We start from the raw sequence: 19829 nt of genomic DNA on the forward strand, positions 1-19829 counted from the left end.
AGACTTCAATTCACGTTACAAATGAGATTCATGCTCTTGTACGTATGAATATTTGTATCCTTAGCCCACAGACTCACAAAGATGACTACTTATATAGTCCCCTCCTTATCCTAAAAAGTCTTCCTTGGCGCCCCGCTTGTAGCTAACCAATCAGTACGTATCACAAATTTGTACTAGACTTTAACAAGTAAGTGTTATGCCGATCATATTTCTTTCTCGGAGTTCCGCGTGTACGAACTAGCCATTCGATACTTATCATGAAACCCACTAGCCTCTATTTAGCAGGATTAATTCCAATTGGTCTAGCTTTAGGCTACATATCCAATCCTTCGCTCATCACTGAAAACTCTCCTTTTAAAGTGCCCCGCTTGTACGAACCGGCCTATCAAGCGCGGTCTTTCTCCAAGCTTCTGTTTTTTGTACTCCGCACCGTCCACCTTTTCTCACTCCGCTGTCCACCGCAAAGGATGTGGCGATAACCTCCTCACTGGCGTGCGAAATGATGAACAGATTATCATCTTGAACTTTCATGGGCACCCCATAAGCTCCCTTTCGAAGCCAATGCATGCAGGTGGCGGCTTACAGGTTGTGGTGGCCTCGAAATTGATCTCTGCCTGAAACAGCGCGCATTGCAGATCTTAGCCACATCACCATGATGGATGGGACGAAGAATAAGAACACCAAGACGGGCAATCAAGCCTGGAGAAAAAAGCCTCGCAAGTTCGCTCCAAAATCAAGACTAGGCTGTAAGACTTGCAAGTATGTCTTGACTCAACGTATTGCTATAGAGCAATCAATTGTGTTCAAAGACTTCGAAACTGACATCCTTCAGGATAAGACGAGTTAAATGCGATCTATCTCGGCCTTCATGCTTGAGATGCCTTTCTACCGGTCGCACCTGCGATGGCTATAGTGAAATGCCCCTCGCATTCAAGACTGAGAAGACTGAGATTGAATCAGCTCATTGTCACAAGGAGGTCGTCGACAGAACAGATATCTGCGATAGTTACCATCCCTGTACCACGATCAGTGCATACGAGTCAAAGCGATGGCACTCGAGATACCATGGCCTCAGTTTGCAGAATCTCGGACCCCTTATGATCTTACCAGTGACTGGGCCAACCGAGGCAGAGGTAATGTGCTTTTTCAAGGATATTTCGATCAAGCATCTCAATGAATACCGCCCTTGCGAACCATGGCGGAAGACTCTCATGTTCTTCTCTCAAACAGTGCCATCAGTGCGGCATGCTGCCATTGCTCTGGCCTTGATTCACCGAAACTACCTGGATCGTCATTTTAACGATCGGGTGTATCAACCGCCTTCCTTGAAAGACCGGCTACCGGATAAGGCTCCTTTACTTCACTACAACCGCGCCATTCAACTCCTGCTGAACCCGGAAAGCGGTGACAGCGCCGAAATAACAGCTGTCACACTTTTGGTCTGTTATCTCTTTATCTGCTTTGATCATCTGGCGGGCGACAACGTACAAGCAGCGAAGCACCTGCGCGGAGGTGCGGCGCTCTTACGCAGCATCGACAACGCTACATTGAACAACTGTACCTATGACGATGCCCAATCCTCCGGGGTTCACGCGATTATCTGCCAGGTCACAAAACAGGTCCGCCGTCTTGACATGCAGGCCGTCACGTTTCTGGTCGACTGGACTCCAGTCAACATCCAAGAGACATTTATGTCCCATCTTGCATTCTTCGACAGTAACTTTCGGTCCCTCGACCAAGCTGCCGACCACCTCCAGATTCTCGTTGCTCAGGTGATGAGGCTACGCAGCACAGATCAACAATTGTCCCCGACAGGTACGATGCCGGCGTTATCTTCCTCACTCAAGGGTATCGTTCTCGGGCAGTTGGAAATGTGGTCATGTCTCTTTGAAAACCTCCTGCAACAAGGCAGCTCCTCTGAGTCGGACTTTGAAACTGTCCCTCTCGTATCACTCCTGCGCTTACATCATACTATCGCATGGATTCTCCTCAGTGGTTACGGACCTGGCAGAGAAATGGATTATGACAATTTCCTGCCCCAGTTTCAGCAATGCGTCGCAATGGCGGGCGAGGTAGCGGCGGCGCATCAGCGGTATTCGGGGTCGTCAAGGTCGACGTTTACGCCAGAGATCGGATTTATCCCCGTTCTTTACATAATTGGGGTCAAGTGCCGGCATCCTATTGTCCGTCGTGAGGCCTTGAGTATTTTGCGACGGCAACTAATACGGGAGGCGGCTTGGGATAGCATCTCTGCTGCCAGGGTGGTTGAGCGGGTAATCGAAATTGAAGAGGGTGCGGCTTGGGAAGAGAAAATGGTACAGTGCATGTCACAAATTCCCGTATGGCGGAGGATCGAGGCATTGTCTTATATATATATCCCAAGGAGACAGTCTGCGGCCAGGTTGGATATTACGTATAAATTCTGCGCCCGGGAGGGAATACACATTGAGTCGATGATAGAACGGGGAGAGTCTTATCATGTCAAATAGTTGATAACAGACAGCAGGCTCTGATAAAAAACCAAAGATAGACTGATTCCCGTGAACGTAGCTGGTTCATAAGCGACCTGTCCGAAACTGGACTGACTTCAAACACGATGCGAAACAAAGATCCATGTTTTCCGTCCAATACACGCGCAAAGCCATAGAACCCTCCGGTGTCTTCTATCAGAACATGTCAGTACTGCATCGTCTCCCCGATCAACAAGCTAATGATGCGCAGGAAACCCTTGACAGCGCACCGAAATGGGACCGAACCAGTACTACGTCAGTGCTCCGCGCAGGGTCATGACTTACGCGCCATTTCTGGCCTTGTCACTTCAACCCATGCAATAAAGACGAGCGTAACTCTCGACATGGTGCTGCCCTCTATGTGTTTGACGAACTTTTTCACCGGACCATTAATGGGTCCTAGCACACGCAATTCTACCAACTGTACTTTAAACTCATGGGAAACTCTTGAACCCCGGAAATCTGACATCGTGAGAACTAAAGAGGCAACAATTGTAAGTCTCCTTTCTACTTTTTTTTCCCGCGACAAACCGCCGTTATTCTCCGAACTTGGAGAAGCTGACGATCGTCTCTCTTGGGTCGGCAAACCCGTGAGCTAGCTTCCTAATTTGGCACTATAGGACTTCAGCAAGACGCAAGAAGGCGGCGTCTTTGATCAGATTGGGTCGCTGAATAGAATGCCAACATCTCCACTCACGGTTCTGACAGGATTGGAGATGGAGTACGAATTAGTTGACTCTAAGATACTGGAGTACATAGAAAAATTGAAAAAAACGTTACCGAAACGTGTACCGAAATACTTGCAGTTTGAATTACAAGATCTATTGCTCAAAGCAAATCACGAAAATGTCAGTAGGAGCGCTATAGCTTAATTCCTTCAATGAGAGGGACATACGTAATTAGTAGGCTTTCGCGCAACCCGAATGCTCAGAAAGGGTTTCGTAAGTTCGAACTAGATACCTCATCCTGACATACAATCTAGCAATTTCATTTTCTCGATGTAGAGGTCTAGACTTTTTCTGATTTACCCTCGCTTGCGTGATCCACCGTCAAATTCTGTGCGGGCATCTTTTCGATGAAGATCGAAACCAATGTCATTACTCCACATATTGCACAATAGAAAATCCACATCATGCTTAGAGCAGAAGTAGAGTTCTCGACGCTAAGTGTCTGGTCTGCATCTTTGTCGTCTCCAACATCACTATCTATGGTAAGTTTTCCGCCGTGCAGGGACTTTTGAATCAACACAGAGCCAATGACAATAGACATGCTGCTGCAAAGACTTCTCATAAATGATGATGCGGACATGGCCGCTGCGATATCGACCTGCTTCACATGGCTTTGCAGGGCGATCATGGGGCTTTGGAACAGTGGGCCAGCTCCCATGCCGACAACGATCTGAAAAAGGATTATCTTGGGCCAATCAATCCCGGAGCCAAAACTAATAAATAAGCCGGTCCCCAGGGTCATGACGCATGTCCCAATCCAGATGGGTAACTGGTAGTCACCTTTGCGTTTGACATACCAGCCAGTGCTCATCGTAAAAGCGGACAGTGGCACGACCAAAGCCAGAAGGCAAACACCAGAGACAATAGCGTTGAATCCCAATACCGCTTGGAAGTAAAGAGGGAGGAAATAGTCATATGAGATGAAGACAAAACTGTGCAGACAGAGAACAATGATAGAGGCGCAATTGGTCCGAGAGGACAATATTCGGCCAGGAATGAGTGGATTTGTCGCAAAACGGGCTTCATAAAAGGCGAAGAGTCCGAGAATAACCAAACCAAACACCAGTAGGCATATCACCATGGCGCTGGCCCATGGGCGTTGATCGGAAGCACCAACCTCGAGACCATATAGAAAGCATACGGTACCGCCAATGATCAACAGAGAGCCAATCCAATCAAGAGACTTGAGGCCAGTCTTCATGGGTATCGTTTTGATCTGGGATTTCAAGGCGAAGAATAGCACAACGAGGGACAAGCCATCAAACGGAACATTGATCAAGGCTGCGAGTGAGGTCAGCGATGAGCCACAGACAACAGAGCGCAAGATGCCTCACAACACCACCTCCAGCCAATAGTCTGTGTAAAGACACCACCTAGGACAGGTCCAAAGCTGCTCGATATTGCCCAAACAATACCCGTGAGGCCATAGTACTTGGCCCTGTCTTTCACCTTAAACATATCCCCAATAATCACAGTCACCATGATCAGACAACCACCACTGCCTAGCCCTTGTACAGCTCGACCGCCAATGAGCAATCCGACGGACTTTGCGAGACCGCAAATCAAACTGCCTCCTAAAAAAGACAAATTGGCAAGCATGATGATGGGTTTTCGGCCGAAGATGTTCGAGAGTTGGGCCCATATAGGGACGGAGGCGGTGCTGGATAGGGTGTAGGCGCTTCCAATCCAGGCATATTCGGCAGTACTGGCGTTGATTTGCTTCGCGATAGTAGGAAGGGCTGTGGCCACGATGGTCACGTCGAGGGCTGAAAGAAACAAAGCCAAGCATAGCGACAGCATGATGCATCGTCGACGGAAAGGTCCCATGGTCGCACCAGTAGGCTCGAAGACACTGTCTTGGTCATCGATCTCGACTACTGCCACGTTCTTGTCGCTTTGGACTTCTTTATTATTGGATATCTTGTTGTCCATGGCGAGATCTTGTCCGAACGTTGGTCCAGAAGGTGCCCAGTGGAAGATGTCATTCCTTCGGGAAGGCCAGCATCTTCATAGTGATCTAATTTTCAACAAAATTGAGCAATCCTACGCACCATAAACATCCTTGCCTGAGGTATCAGTCCTGCGATTTGGCTGAACCGAGCCGGTATAGTTAGTTGGTGAACCGAGCCGAGACTCGGTTCACCCACTTGGCCCGAGCTTCGGATGGAACCGAATTGGTGGGCCCGCTGCGCACAGACCGTGCCTAGCTTGGCCAATATCGGAATGCGGGCAGATACTTTTTGGCAGTCTAGTTCATCTTGTACTAATCGATCAAAGCCATTCCAAACAATCGCCTGGAGCCGAGCCTTTCGATGTCAGTCTGATAGTATTCCCGAACTTGGCGCTGAGCATCCGCCGGAAACTCCAATCCGTCGACAACTATCTTCATCTTGGCTTCTACCTTGGCTGGTAGAGAAGCTCCCATCGCCATCAAGCTTGCCGATAAGAGTTTCATGAATAATCAGCATTGGCGTCTCTACAACCTAGACCTCGGACAGACACTAGGAAAGATCGACGCTCTGCGGTACAAACGCTACATGAGAAAGACCCCCTTTCCCAGTTTCTGTCAAGTTAGAAGCAGTTGGGCAAGGCTGCACCAGCGCTTCCCTCTCCAGCATGGCACGCCTGTGGCTACAAATATTTGATCCGTTTACCTGGCTATGATCTCAACAGCCGATGGCGATGAATCTAGGGATTGATTTTATCTCCGATGCACATTGCTATACGATTTCAACGGGAATTTTATATGACAAGGCCGAACCAGCAGAGTTGTCTTAAAAGTCTTCTGATGTCTCGTGGAATCAGTCTAGTATGAGGCGCAAACTTAATATACCAGGTCCTAGGTCAAAAGTATGCAAGTCAAATCCAAGCAAAATCCGCCAACGAAGATGGGTTTTGAGATCGAGGGTCGTGACTCCGCAGCATGAGCGCTTGAGACTCCAGTGGTAAAACCCTAGGTCAACCATAACTGTTTGGGATGAAAGGAGATCCATCGCTTTGTAAAGCCGGGAACGGAAGAAAGCCCAGGGAACAAATAAGCCACGAAGACAACCTTCAGTAAGCTACAAGTAAAGCCCCGGTGAGAAATTTACATCCTTGTGTTAAACCTCTACTGATGTACTGATGAAGGAGAATTAAAAAAAAAAAAAAAAGGAAAACCCAATCTTGGCAGCGGCGATGACCGAGTTTAGTTCCAGTCAAACCCAGTAACTAGAGCTAGTTGGGCCAGATGGGGCTTTGGCATGTATATCTAGAGCCAATGAGATCCGACTGAATGATAAGCCCATCGGATGGCGAGGTAGAAAAACAAACAAATGCTAAGGTGCTGATGATAATTCATATTCTCAAGATTCACTTGCTTGATACGTGAGACCGCACTTTACAGGAACAATAAATACAAGAATATGGGAAGTAGATGCCTTGTGTTCTAAAGTACGAAGCAAAAGTCGGCAACCCAAGCCCACATATTTACTTATTTACTCCCGGTCCACCGCATAGCGACCAGTGAGCTCACGAATCTTCTTGCCCCAGATAAACACCGGAATTCCAAGAAGACCAAGCGCAGCAGTCAGACCTCCAAAGGTACCGAATGCTCCATCATACCCACTTCCATCGATGAATGGGCTGATACCGTAACTAACACCAAATGAAATAATCCCGCGGAACGCACAAATAATAATCAGCAACGAACTGGCCCGTTGTGGGTAGCTGTCCAGTAAATAGGTGATGGCTACAATATTGGCGCCGACAAAGGTAAAATAGTAGGCAGCGACAGCCCAGGCGTAGACAAACCAGTGGTAAGATGTCGGATGAGTCGCACCCAAGCCATACAGCACAGCGGTAAATACCCCAACAATAATCGGGAGGATGAGTGGCAGTAATCGAATTTCGGGCTCATGAATACCGTTTCGCCTTTTAGCAACCCATGCGATGAGCCTGTCTGAGCCTAAGCCAAAGATTGGTAGGGCTAAAAGGGAAGTGATGATTTGGCCACAATTGATGTAGCTTGCGGATCTGTCCGGCCAATTATACATCGTGGTGAGAATGGTCCCGTAGGTGGTGCCGATGGCGATGTTGACACCCAACGTGAGGCCATTTAGAGCCATAGCCCAGAGAACATTGGGGAACAGAAGGAGTTGGAACGATTGCTGCGCAAAGGGAAGGGTTATTAGGGTGCAACGCTGGGCCGAGGACTACAGAACTCACTATGAATGTTTCCATTCCCTTGCGCCACTCAGGTGAGCCGACCCAAAGCCGAAGGTCCGAACGCCAAGTGCGAGGTTCGTATATAACGAAGTCAAGTGCAGGCCTATCTGTAACGACTGTGTGAGATTCCATAGTGGCATGTTTATCAGGATCCTCTCGCAAGCCTTCGGTTGACACGTTGTCTTGAAAGGAGGATAGTGGGCGAAAGTACTTCGTCTCAGGGACGAAGACAACTGCCATGACCAGGAATACCCCAGAAAGACAGGCACCCAGCCCATACCACCACTCAGGTGTTATAGCTCCAGCAATCGGACTGGCGAACAGGACTAATACGGCAGTTGCGATAGTCTGAATGGTCTGTTGAACCATCAAGAACGTGCCCCTCTCGTGAAGAAAGAAAATTTCCTGGAATAAGAAACATTGTCAGCTTCGAATACTGCGAGCTGTGGCGGGCTCATAGGACATAATCGGAGTTCAGTCTCACCTGAGTAATCATGGGAACAAGAGCCTCACTCTGACCCGCAGCAAAGCCTATGAGCATACGCGCACCGAGGTGCCACTCAAAATGCGTTGCGACGGCACACAGGATAGCACCGACAAGCATGATGACTGTTGCAACAAGGAGAACGATGCGACGGCCGACTGCTATCGCTATCGGCATTCCAATCAAATTGCCGATGCCCCTTCATCATCGTCAGGAGGAATATTGAGATGTACAGAAACTTGACTCACATGGTCAGTGTCGGGTACGTCATGAGAGAGGTAATGTCGGCGTAGGTCTTTCCAGCGGCGGCATATCCAGGGATGTAAAAGGATAACAGGCCGCCAAACCCGGAGACGATGCACAGCCCGATGGTCGAGACTAGGTATATTAGCACGCCAATGTTGTGGCATCGGAGGAATCCTCACAAAGAGATATGGTAATCAGGACCATGGTCTTCTGCCATTTCGGCATATTCAATGGATCTGTGCACCCTCAATTAGCAGTTGATGCGAGAATGCGGCGTATGGGACGCAGGCAAACCTCGCGGATCACTCGTAGGAGTCGGAATGTATACAATCGTCCCCTTAGTGAGCTGGACAGTTCCACTCACGTTCACCTTGGACTTTGTCACATGAATCTCCTCACCACTTTCCTCAATGTCGATGTTCTCAACATGCTTAACAGGAGAAAGTTTAGCCATGATGTTCGCTCGCCGGTCTTGTCCTCAGTGGCAGATGCGTAGAAAACCTGGGAGATCACCAGATTCGAATGGGAAATGGCACAGGAAATGGAGACAACGACATAATGTTTATAGTGCCCTCAGAGGATGGAAACGCTACGCCCAAGTTGTCTCGACCATCCTCAATGAAAGGGGCGCTGCTGGTGGCGCGTGGCCCATTCTTCCGAGACGAACAACATGACCAATAAGTGAGTCTGTTTTAATAAACTTTGAGTCCCGCGTATGAGACCCCCGCGCCTGCCCACTTCGCAGCGTATCCCCCGCAAATTTCGTCGCTTCGGACTGGGGTAAGTCGATAGCCCACTTGAGCCGAGTAGGCAAATATGTGGTCCAAGCTTGAATGCCCAGTGGTGAACTTGAACCTGCCCACTGCCCCCACTGCACCCCCACTGCACAGGCACTGCACAGGCGCTGCACAGGCACTTCACAAGGTGGAATTTACCTCAGTGCAGAAACTTGGGCTTGGCTTGTGTATCGATTTGAAGAATGTTGACGCATCGAATAAACACGTTCGCGGTGGAAATTGCCGCAGGACAATGTCGCAATTCCATTTCCAACTTCGCTGTCTACGTAATTGTGTGTGTTTTCGACAACCATGTAAGGATGATGTATTGTGATTTCTCTACTTCTTAAGATCTAGTCACAATTCAGAAACTCTACAAGAAAACAAAAAAAAAAAAAAAGGAACATTATACGGGGCAGCTCAGATGACATTTCATAGATGATTGACTTCATTTCTCGATTTCGAAAGGGAACTTATGTACATCGGATACTTCTTTCAGTAAGGTTTAACACCAGCAAGTTGAAGAACCTGGTCAGTAACGATTGGCTTTTCAAATGGCTCCGTTCGGTACTTGGGACAAACTTCTCCATTACGCATAGGCTTATCCTCGGCAATACGAATGTTGCTAGAGAAACGTTAGTAATTAGTACTTCAATTTGGTTCCAAGCAGGCTAGACGTACCAATGCGGCCAGTGAGTGGTGCCCATGTAAGTCTCAAAGCACTGCGCCTTGGCTGCCAAAGCCTCCTCATCGGCAAACTTCCTCGGTGTCATGCAGATGTACTGCACGTGTCGAATCTGATTGCCCTCGGGCAGACAGGCATAGTGCATGGTGCGAGAATCCCACAGCACAAAGTCGCCAGGTTCCATGTTGATCTTGACGAGCTCACAGCCTCGCTCTTCGAACCACTTGATGTCTTTCTCGCTGAAGAGGAACAGGTCCATGTACTGCATCTCTGGGGGCGGAGCATCTTCGTGGTCTGCGGACTGACGCTTGCTCTCGAAGAATTCGTTGAACAAGTTGGAAGATCCCTTCATAAGCATCAGACCGCCGTCCTTCGGGCCATTAGGCGCATAATTGAGGAGGCCTTGGACCGCTTGCATGCTGTGTAGATCGTTAGTAAACCATGATTGTTAAGATTGAATGTCTGACTTACCCCTTGCGCTCTGGATTCTGGTCACAATGAGGCCATGGGCTCCAGTTGAGATCCGTCCGGTTTGGCAACGAGATGTTCATCCCATCGAAAGACGAGATGAGCTCTTTTGTACCCCACAGTCTCTCAAAGGTCTCGACGACCTTGGGCTCAGTGCGGGCCTCCCAGGCCATCTTTTCATGGGTGGAGCCGTAAGCAAAGTACATGCCACCCTTGAAGCTGACAGGAAGGTGCTCGGCTGTCCAGGTACTGGGATCCTTTTCGTCAAATCCAAGTTCGAAGTTCTTCAGCCATTGGATCTGTTTGTCGCAGTAGTACTGGGCACGTTCCGGGGAGATGACATTCTTGATCAAGACACAGCCATTCTTGTGGAACTCATCGCGCCAATCACCGTAGACTGTATTTTTGTCGAAAGTAATCAAGTCTTTCGTCTCGAAGCGAGCGGCAACTGTGCGCTGCTTGGTCTCAGTGGCGGTGGACATTCTAAATAATCCGTGTGTTGTAGGTTGGGAATTACTTTTTTGTGATACCCGCGCCCAGGCTTTATTAACTGATCATCCAGAGTGAGGAAGTGGCCTCTGATGGTTGTTACGTTCGGTTCGGCTGAGTTTCGGCTCGGTTCAGTCGTTTCTCCCCACACTTCCGCCCAGACCAGTGCTCGCCGGAGTGGGCATGATCTATGACTCGAATAAGATTCTGGGTGAGTGCGCGAGCCGAGCACTCACAAGTTTCTTCGGAGATGTATCGCTGGAGCCCCCCACCGTACCTTGATATCGGCTCAGCGCCTCCAAGGTGCAGCCTTCTCCAACGCTCACTTTGATGCGTCTTGGGGTTCCAAATGTTTTCCCCTCACTACTTAACTCCGCGAGCGGGCGATAGTTTTTGATTCCTACAACTTATCCACAATCCCCGGTCATAATCTCTTCCAAGAATGCCTATCCCATATCAAGTCGCATTCAAGCCATTGACCAAACCCGAAGTGGGTGTCAATGGCTACGTTGAGCCATCTCCAGGAGAGTCGGAGGTACTCCACAAAGGTTCTGCACCATTCAATGCCAGAAAATTGGAATCCGACATTCGCATTGACCACGATGTCGCGATCACCGTTCGAGATGGCTGTCGACTCTACGCCGATATCTACAGACCGACGAGCAACGAAAAAGTGCCTGTGATTATCTCATGGTCCCCCTATGGCAAGAAGTACTCCGCTCTTGAGATGATTTTCAATGTCTGCACTTGGAAGTGTTGTCTGGAGCGCGGTGATGTGAGTGGATTGGAGAAGTTCGAGGGCCTCGACCCAGCTTGGTGGGTAGCGCGAGGCTACGCTATTGCCAGTGTCGATGCACGTGGAGCCGGGAACAGCGATGGCGACACGTCCTGTATGGGGATGCAAGAAGCCGAAGATGCTCACGACGTGATAGAAGGTCTCGCAAAACTGGCGTGGTGCAATGGCAATGTCGGCATGGCGGGTAATTCATATCTCGCAATCATGCAATGGCACGCAGCTGCTCAAAACCCCCCATCACTCAAAGCTATTGCCCCCTGGGAGGGTTCTGGAGACATTTTCCGAGAGCAATTCTGTCGAGGTGGGTGGTTCAGCATGAGCAATTATGATCTGATCACCACGCTGGTCATCAAGGGAAATTCCGGGGTTGAGGACATTGCGGAGATGTATCGTCGGAGTCCGCAATGCAATATTTACTGGAGCGATAAGCGGGTGGATATGACAAAGATCAACATTCCATGCTTCATTACAGGATCCGACTTCAGCCAAATTCATACGATGGGTGCCATTCGAGGATGGATGGAGGTGAACACGGACAAAAAGTGGATCAAATGGAGTGGCTACCAAGAGTGGTTCGAGCTCTACGCGGTGCCCGAGAGCTATCTAGAACTCAAGGTTAGAAACCAAATTTCCCGTTGAAAACTCGTGAGGGTATTCAATTTACTGACCACGAGCAGGAATTCTTCGATAAATATCTGAAGGGGATTGATAACGATTGGGAAAAGACGCCCAAAGTACGCTGGACAACTCTGCCTTTTGGAGACAAGGACGTCACCAGCGACATCGTCCTCCCAGATTTCCCTGTACCAAACACCGACTATCGCACCCTATATCTTTCCTCAGGCGGTAGTCTCTCTCCAGAGCTTCCGTCCCAAGGTGGTACCGCCGTGCACAACTCAGAAGACCGCTGGTCTATCTCAAAGTTCAAGTATACCTTTACCCAGCCGAGTCGACTCCTTGGCCTCCCCAAGATAGAGCTCTTCATGAGCTGTATGGAGTTGGATGACATGGTTGTTTTTGTGCAGCTGCGTAAGCTCAGCAAGGGAGGCAAAGAGCTCGGGCAGCTACAATTTCCCTTCAATCGTGCCCCTGTCAATTCCATGGACGAAATTGCGGAGAAAGACAAAGTAAGCTTGACCACCCACCATGGCTCTATCGGCATTCTACGCGCTTCGCAGCGAAAGATCGACTCGAATCGATCCATTCACCCCCAGTTCCCATTCCACCCTCATGATGAAGTCCAAAAGGTACCGAAAGGAGAAGTGGTCAAGTTAGAAATTGGTATCTGGGCCATGGGAGTCGATTACGAGGAGGGTGAGAGTCTTCAAGTGGATATTTTGGGCCAATACCCTGGTTTCACTGAGGTTGCGGCCTTTTCTAAGCCTAGACCTGATCACGAGATGAACAAGGGAGATCACACTATTCACTTTGGTGGAGAGTACCCCAGTCGAGTCATTCTTCCGTTCGTGTCACGATAGTGTTCTGCGCTATCGAAATTGTCTGCACTTGTTGAAATACAATATAAAGTTATATTAGACCCAATATGTACTCAATTTTGTCACGCACTATTGGAATTGATAAGCCGTTGAGTTTTTGACTCTCAATTAAGAATGTAGGAGTGGTCAAGAGACCACTTGTCACGGACTAAATAGACTAGATAGTACACCTAGATGTCGAATCCGCTTCATTGCAAAACCCGGTAGATGACCAATTCATTATATAAGGTCATCGTGAGAGACCGAGCTAGGCTCATTACCCTGGTCGGCGATAGTGATAGCCAGCGGTGAATTAAAATTTTCATGTATCCAGTGTAGGTAATTGATGACTGATGCTTGCACAAGCCGAACCAACAAACTTCGGTTCGGGTAAAAGACGAAAACCGGGGAAAATGCGGGGCCCCGGAGTCGTACCGGTAATACTCAGATTACGTTTGCACGTGTGTTTATCTGTGTTTATCTCGGCTGGGCGTATGGTAACCTTCGTATTGGTTGCTCGGGACCATTTTTCCCTCCCCCACAAAGAAAAGGAAATCCCCCGGCTCGGTTCACCAGTATGTCACTCTCTCTACAATCCTACAGTTCCTTTTCAATGCCATTACCAGGCCAGTCTGGCTCTCTTCCCCCATCGACTGACACCGGAGCGCATGCCGAACCGGGGCCCTCGGCAGCCGGTGGAGCTTCTACGCAAAGCAAACCCATTCGGCTGGCTCTTGCTTGTAACCAGTGTCGAAAGCGCAAGGTTCGCTGTGATGCCCAGCAGCCGAAATGTCGAAATTGCAGGCTCAGAGGGGATTTGTGTAAAACGTCAGATCCCCGAAAGCCCGACAACTCTTCTGCTGTCCGCCGCCGAGCCACCAAACGCTGGCAACCGAAGGCTCGGCAAGAGGTGGCCCTGACCCTCGCACCAGTCCATCGTTCGCCAGCCACGGTTAGCCCAGCTCTGGCTGCTCTAGATGTCGTGAGCTCCATCAATTCCGTATTGAATCCGACCGTGCCTGCAGCACATAGTCATGTGGATCAAGCTTCGCCGGATGTTGGGCGTATCGCGAAAAATTCCGCCATACCCGGAGCGTCAGCGAGCCCGGCCGTCTCTACGCGTACGAATCAAACTGATAGGCTAGGAGAAGATCATTTTTCATGGCAATCCAGGGCATACCAGGAGAGCACTGCTGCTCACATGCAAGAAGCTGCACCGGGGCATGATATCACTACACGGGTCGCGGCTGAAATACCCGTGACACCAGAAGACGATGTCAACGCGGATAGTTCTGGCAGAATCAAGGTCAGTGTCCTTTGGTTCCTTTCGTATCGGTTTGCAATAGGCCTAACTTGATCATGTGCAGCACCTTGGCGCCAGTAGTGTGCACTGCCTCTTCAACTTTATCGATCTTCACCTGGCAAGGTACGGCTTTAGCCCGGCCGCACCACTACTTGGACATGGAGTACCTACTGAGGAGTTTCCTATGCCTCTCATACCGAAGCTACCGCTTTTGCCGGACCGTCAAAGCCTGTCCACGTACGTGGACGCCTTCTTCTCGCGATTGTGGCCAATCTTCCCAGTTATCGACAAAGTAAATTTTGAAACAGATATTAGCACCATTGAAACTTTACAGGCAGCCGGCCACGAAATCTGGCAGGAAAAAGCTAATCTTACTCATGTACCTTCCCTTGCTTCCGCCTACGCAGTCATCTCACTTGGCATGAATGAGACATCCGACGATCTAGACTTGAGCTTCGAATATCTAACAGCTAGCCACAGTCTCCATGGACATCTGACAGCCATACCTCATTTCAAAAGCGTTCAATCCCTGTTTCTGTTATGTCTTGCACTGAGGGCTGTTGCAAACGATAGCCAAGCGTGGCAAATCATTGGCCACGCAGTCCGAATGGCCCAATCTATTGGACTTCACAAATTAGACGCGCCTTTTTCTGCAGAAGGCCCCACGCTTGGTTCCGATCCAGAATCCCTGCATCAACGTCTTTGGTGGTCCTGTTTTGCTTTAGAAAAGCTCACGCAGCTAGAATGTGGAAGACCATCTATTCTAGACAGACGCTATGACTCACTCCAATTCTACTTTCCCGTCGGCGATATACCGGGTCAGCCTGTCCCATACTTCAGAGCATGGATCGCATTAAGTAGTATTATGGGTCGGATATCCAACCGTCTATACTCACACAGGTTCCTGGGGGGATCTGCTGAGATGCTCGGCGAGGTCATGAGGCTAGACCAGGAGCTGCTGGAGTGGGCAGAATCACTTCCAGCTTTGCTCAAGCCTTGGAACACGTCTACGGATTATGCCACGCTTGAGTGCAGGATTGTTTCGACGTTTCTTTCCCAGCAATACTATCACGTGGGTTGCCTCCCTTTGAAGGAACCACAAGCAATATTAATGAAGCAACAGTCACAGCTCAGTGTTATGCGTTTTGCGATCATTTTCCCACAGAAAAGCATCGAAATTGAAGTGATGAAGAACAAGGACAAGCTACCAAGCCATTCTCGGCTCTTAGATGGCGCTTCAATCTGTGCCAGTGCGGCGAGATCAATAGTGACACAGTCGCTTCAATTAGCTGACATTGGTTTACGATCCACCCTTCTCGCAGCCCCTCCTACTTATCTGGCCGCAGTTGTCCTTGCACTTAGTGCTCTAAGGCAGCCTCACAGCAGACTTGTCAGGTCCGATGTTGAGCTGCTGGCCTCTGCCACCGAGTTTGTAGAAGCCTGGTATGTCCATCGGGGATTGGGCCATGCCTTTACCCAGACCTGTACTCAGCTGCGGGAACGAGTGATTTCCATCTTTCAGCGGCCCGATGGTAGCATTCGAAGACTTACCATGGAAAGCTCAGCTGGTTATTGGGCCCAGCCAATCTCGGGGCGGCACCAGCAGCCGGGCGTCACAGGATCGAATGACCATTCATTACTCTCGGGTGACCAGGCTCCACGACGAAGCTCCCAAGCTTTAGAAGAGACAGATGTAGCCAATCACAGTGTCGATCTTTTTGGGAACTTTGATTTTGAAGACTTGTGGACTATGACAGACTTGGGCTTCAGGGCTTATGACGAGAATTCATCCATTGCGAACGTGGTGCCGTTTCAAGCTTAGTTTGTGTCGGCAGCATTGCCGACCCCCACCTCCCCTTGGTAGTATGTCATTGAAGGATCGATACCCTTCTCGGCGGTCCAAAAGTGTGGCAGTGGCTTATTGTACTATCATCAATCCTGAGCTGTATGGTGAAGGATTTCCAAAGGGCTCGAAGAAGCAAAGACATGTGCAACACATCTGTCACCCGCTCCATGCGTCGAGGACCGTCGTTGGATCAATTTCCAAAACCTTGATGAAGCTTAGTAAATTTCACGTGTCGAAATTGTCAAATTTACAAAGCATAACTTCATATCTTGTTGGACGCCATCTTGCTGTTAACTTAGATTGAATTGGCTGTACTAGCATATGGAAAATAAACTTGAATTTTGCTTCTATCCAACTTTATATGCTGGTAATATATGCTCTGTTGTTGATATGGTTAGGAGAAAACGGGGAGATCATACAGAGCGAAACACGTAACAAATTAGACTACATCGTATCCTTACACTAGGTCGTTCCCATATTAACTTTGAACAATGCCGGCCTCGGTACAATAGCTATTAGGAGTCGTTAGAATCAATGGTCTCTTCATTAGAAACCTCGCCCTTGGCTCGACGAAGGGGTGCCAAATGTTCGCGTTCATATTTGTCCCACCACCATTTGTTCGATCGCTTGGACAGCAAACTCCAGTGAACCATGTAGTCCTCCTCTGTCGTGGTCATCTTAAGTCGCGCATACGCCGGCGATCGGGACCACTTCGGGTCTCCAAGGTCGACTTCTAACCTCAGCCTTGTTCCAATCGCCTCGCGGCTGTCTCCCACATGGACGGACGTGAGATAGGTCCCGAGAAGCAGAACGCAGACGGATTGAATTTGATTGAACAGACAGCTCATTCCGAGCGAGATAGCGTGCGCGCCGAAAATCGCCCAGATAAATCTAAGCTAAGAGGTGCTTTACGGCTGCGCGACTCGGATTGTGACGGAAGAACGTGCTATAGACCCGGTAGTAATGGGAGAGAAAACTCCAAGTCTCCAGGTCGCGCCACTAGCGCTTACTTGCCATAGGAACGGACAATCTACCTTGCTAAGGTTCTAGCTTCAAGGAATGGCGACCATTTTTATCGTGAGCGTAGCGTTGCAGTATAATCAAGGCCCCGGCGTCTGAAGCGGGTCAAAGCCCTTGTGGGCGACAGGTTTTGAATAAGAGCAAATATGAAAATGCGGCTAGAGTGGGGCTTACAGGGGTTTCTTCTGAGGCATGCATATTCAAGGCTGAAGTGTATGGAGATGTAGATGAAGGACACCCTGTTCCGACTGCATTGATAGGGTGCCACTTCTATCCCGTGTCACCAGCGGGTCTGTTGTAAGCCGCTAGCCCGCAATCAGCCCCATCCAGAGCCGAGATTTATGCCTATCGGGCTCCATCTAGAATTTGTTAGCGTGACATCTGTGCGAGTTCGGAAAAATCTGCCAATCGAAGCAAATGCTATAGTCTGAAGCAAACTAAAATAGCGTGACTAGCAATTGGGAATCCCTAGTGAAAAGACGGTGAAACTGTTCCCACATATTTCAATTTGGCTCTTCCCACAAGGCGATTTACTGATTTCTGTCACCTTTCATGATGAACTTGATCTTGTTGCTGAGTTTAACGGTCGGATTAGCTGCCATCTATGCTGCTCTTGACTCTAGGCGTAGGAAGCGTCATCGGCAGCTGCCCCCTGGGCCCGCGCCGATACCCATCGTGGGCAACATAAAGGATCTCCCACCCAGTGGCAAACAGGACTGGGTACACTGGCTGAAGCACAAATCCACATATGGTAAGAACCTCCATGTAGAGAACGACGATATTGCCGTGGTCACACTGATCGCAGATCACTGATGACATATTTGTAGGCCCTATCAGCTCGATCACAGTATTAGGGCAAACCATCGTGATTGTAAACGACTCGAGAATCGCACTAGACTTACTGACAAGACGATCCTCAATTTATTCGTCCCGTCCTAGAATGACCTTTGCCTCCGAAATGTGAGATTTAAACCACAGAAAATGAGGCAACAATGTTAATTCAATTCTTCGTTAGGGTGGGATGGGAAGACGGACTTGCATTTCAAGGGTACACCGATCGATTCCGCGCCTATCGCAAAGCAATTCAGCCTAGCTTTGGCTCGGAGTCGGCAGTTGCGCGGTACACCCCTCTGCAAGAAGTGGAAACCCATCGATTTCTATTTCGCGTGCTTAAAGACCCGATAGATCTTTTGCGGCATGTACAAACGTGTGTTTCCCTCGGGGTTCAATTGTTTATATGGCGACATAGCTAACATCGATCAACAGTCAGGCAGGAGCCGTGATTCTTAATATTGCCTATGGCTACAGAGTCGAGCCTTTTGGCCGAGACCACTTAGTCCATATCGCCAACGAGGCCATGGATGAGTTTGGCCAAGCTACGGTGCCTGGTGCCTGGCTTGTGGATGTAATTCCTGCATGTATGTTATCATCAATCATCACTGCCCATAGCTCGTGTTGCTAACTGAAGCAGTGAAATATGTTCCCAGCTGGTTCCCAGGAGCCGGTTTCAAGCGGACCGCCAAGCTTTGGAGGGAGCATCTTGCTGGTATTGCCGACAGACCCTATGAATTTGTGAAGCAACAGATTGAAAAGGGAAAATACACGCCATCTTACCTTGGTGACATGCTCAAAACCGGTTATCCTGAACCAGGATCGGAGAAAGAACTGGTCGCGAAATGGACATCAGCCTCGCTCTATACTGGTGGCGCAGACACAGTACGTTATCTGCAGTCCTTTACTGAATATTGTTAACAGATTCAGACCGTTTCTTCTATCAACTGCTTCTTCCTCGCCATGGCTTTGTTCCCAGATGTCCAGCGTAAAGCCCAAGAGGAAATTGAGCGTGTGGTGGGACAGAATCGTCTTCCAAATACGGCAGATCGCATCAACCTCCCTTATATTAACGCCGTGGTAAAGGAAGTTCTCCGCTGGCACCCTGTCGCCCCGATGGGCCTTCCGCATATGTCGACCGTTGATGACAACTACAACAATTACTTTATCCCGAAGGGGTCTATCATTCTACCCAACATCTGGTAAGATACCCACCACCCCCAGTTTGTGTCAAAGTCTAATTAATCATAAAAAGGGCTATGATGCACGATCCCGATGTCTATCCGGATCCCATGGAATTCCATCCCGAGCGCTTCCTCGGCGAATGTCCCGCGCCAGACCCCAAAGTCATTGCTTTTGGGTTCGGACGTCGCGTTTGCCCTGGTCGATTTTTGGCCGATAATACGGTTTTCCTGAGTGTGGCCCAATCTCTTGCAGTGTTCGATATTAGCAAGCCTATTCAGGGTGGTGTGGAAGTCACAACACCGCACTTCGATCCTGGCGTTATCAGCCATCCTTCCCCTTTCCAGTGTGAGATTAAACCTCGCACTCCGGAACTTGAGGCTCTCATTCTCTCTGTTGAGCAGGATCATCCTTGGGAGGAGAGTGGTGCGGCTGATTTACAGAAAGTTGCGTATTGATGAATAGGCTACAGCTATAACGATCTTCTTGGTAGAGGGAAAGGGTCTCTGTTTCAAAGCAGGCATACTATTATGGCGTATCATGATTTCATCTCTATGTGACAAAATTTGCACCGCAACCCAAGCTTTGTAGTGTGATGTGAAACTGAGAGAACATTTACCACCCCTACGTGTCATTTGGAATTTAACATTTTGAAGGGGATTTGGGTGGATTTTTATGCCACATCGGCATAATTATGCGATGTCTCTAAGTCCATGGAAACTGTATTGAGGCAGTAGCTCAAAACCAATCTAATAGGCTATCAGGCCTCCTTTCGTTTTCTCTC

The 19829-nt window shown here is 49.1% G+C and overlaps 7 protein-coding genes across 7 annotated transcripts; 4 read left to right on the top strand and 3 right to left on the bottom strand.

The window, feature by feature from the left end:
* Positions 1 to 652: 652 nt before the first annotated feature.
* Positions 653 to 2790, top strand: PENARI_c005G09375 (Zn(II)2Cys6 transcription factor domain-containing protein; the record flags this gene model as incomplete). The annotated part of the gene is made up of 3 exons (XM_022629951.1): positions 653 to 759; positions 833 to 2315; positions 2551 to 2790. 3 exons carry the CDS (start codon positions 653 to 655, stop codon positions 2788 to 2790), a joined length of 1830 nt encoding a protein of 609 aa, XP_022490563.1.
* A 413-nt stretch (positions 2791 to 3203) lies between these two features.
* PENARI_c005G07718 (MDR family MFS transporter) lies at positions 3204 to 5170 on the bottom strand (the record flags this gene model as incomplete). Its single annotated transcript, XM_022629870.1, has 3 exons — positions 3204 to 3211; positions 3539 to 4519; positions 4573 to 5170. 3 exons carry the CDS (start codon positions 5168 to 5170, stop codon positions 3204 to 3206), a joined length of 1587 nt encoding a protein of 528 aa, XP_022490521.1.
* Positions 5171 to 6714: 1544 nt separating this feature from the next.
* PENARI_c005G11978 (uncharacterized protein) lies at positions 6715 to 8628 on the bottom strand (the record flags this gene model as incomplete). Its single annotated transcript, XM_022630068.1, has 6 exons — positions 6715 to 7386; positions 7445 to 7849; positions 7929 to 8127; positions 8177 to 8306; positions 8354 to 8410; positions 8469 to 8628. The coding sequence occupies 6 exons, from the start codon at positions 8626 to 8628 to the stop codon at positions 6715 to 6717; spliced, it is 1623 nt and encodes a 540-aa protein (XP_022490318.1).
* An 817-nt stretch (positions 8629 to 9445) lies between these two features.
* PENARI_c005G03271 (uncharacterized protein) lies at positions 9446 to 10585 on the bottom strand (the record flags this gene model as incomplete). The annotated part of the gene is made up of 3 exons (XM_022629667.1): positions 9446 to 9575; positions 9632 to 10054; positions 10107 to 10585. 3 exons carry the CDS (start codon positions 10583 to 10585, stop codon positions 9446 to 9448), a joined length of 1032 nt encoding a protein of 343 aa, XP_022490118.1.
* A 449-nt stretch (positions 10586 to 11034) lies between these two features.
* PENARI_c005G00447 (CocE/NonD family hydrolase) lies at positions 11035 to 12866 on the top strand (the record flags this gene model as incomplete). The annotated part of the gene is made up of 2 exons (XM_022629536.1): positions 11035 to 12003; positions 12066 to 12866. The coding sequence occupies 2 exons, from the start codon at positions 11035 to 11037 to the stop codon at positions 12864 to 12866; spliced, it is 1770 nt and encodes a 589-aa protein (XP_022490201.1).
* A 610-nt stretch (positions 12867 to 13476) lies between these two features.
* Positions 13477 to 15988, top strand: PENARI_c005G07644 (uncharacterized protein; the record flags this gene model as incomplete). Its single annotated transcript, XM_022629865.1, has 3 exons — positions 13477 to 14169; positions 14231 to 15238; positions 15290 to 15988. The coding sequence occupies 3 exons, from the start codon at positions 13477 to 13479 to the stop codon at positions 15986 to 15988; spliced, it is 2400 nt and encodes a 799-aa protein (XP_022490367.1).
* A 1599-nt stretch (positions 15989 to 17587) lies between these two features.
* On the top strand, positions 17588 to 19503 carry PENARI_c005G06007 (cytochrome P450; the record flags this gene model as incomplete). The annotated part of the gene is made up of 7 exons (XM_022629778.1): positions 17588 to 17783; positions 17860 to 17992; positions 18048 to 18239; positions 18299 to 18450; positions 18504 to 18748; positions 18788 to 19065; positions 19119 to 19503. 7 exons carry the CDS (start codon positions 17588 to 17590, stop codon positions 19501 to 19503), a joined length of 1581 nt encoding a protein of 526 aa, XP_022490411.1.
* Between the last annotated feature and the right edge of the window lie 326 nt (positions 19504 to 19829).

The sequence above is a fragment of the Penicillium arizonense genome (assembly GCF_001773325.1).
Source record: "Penicillium arizonense strain CBS 141311 chromosome Unknown PENARI_contig005, whole genome shotgun sequence".
NCBI lineage: Eukaryota > Fungi > Ascomycota > Eurotiomycetes > Eurotiales > Aspergillaceae > Penicillium > Penicillium arizonense.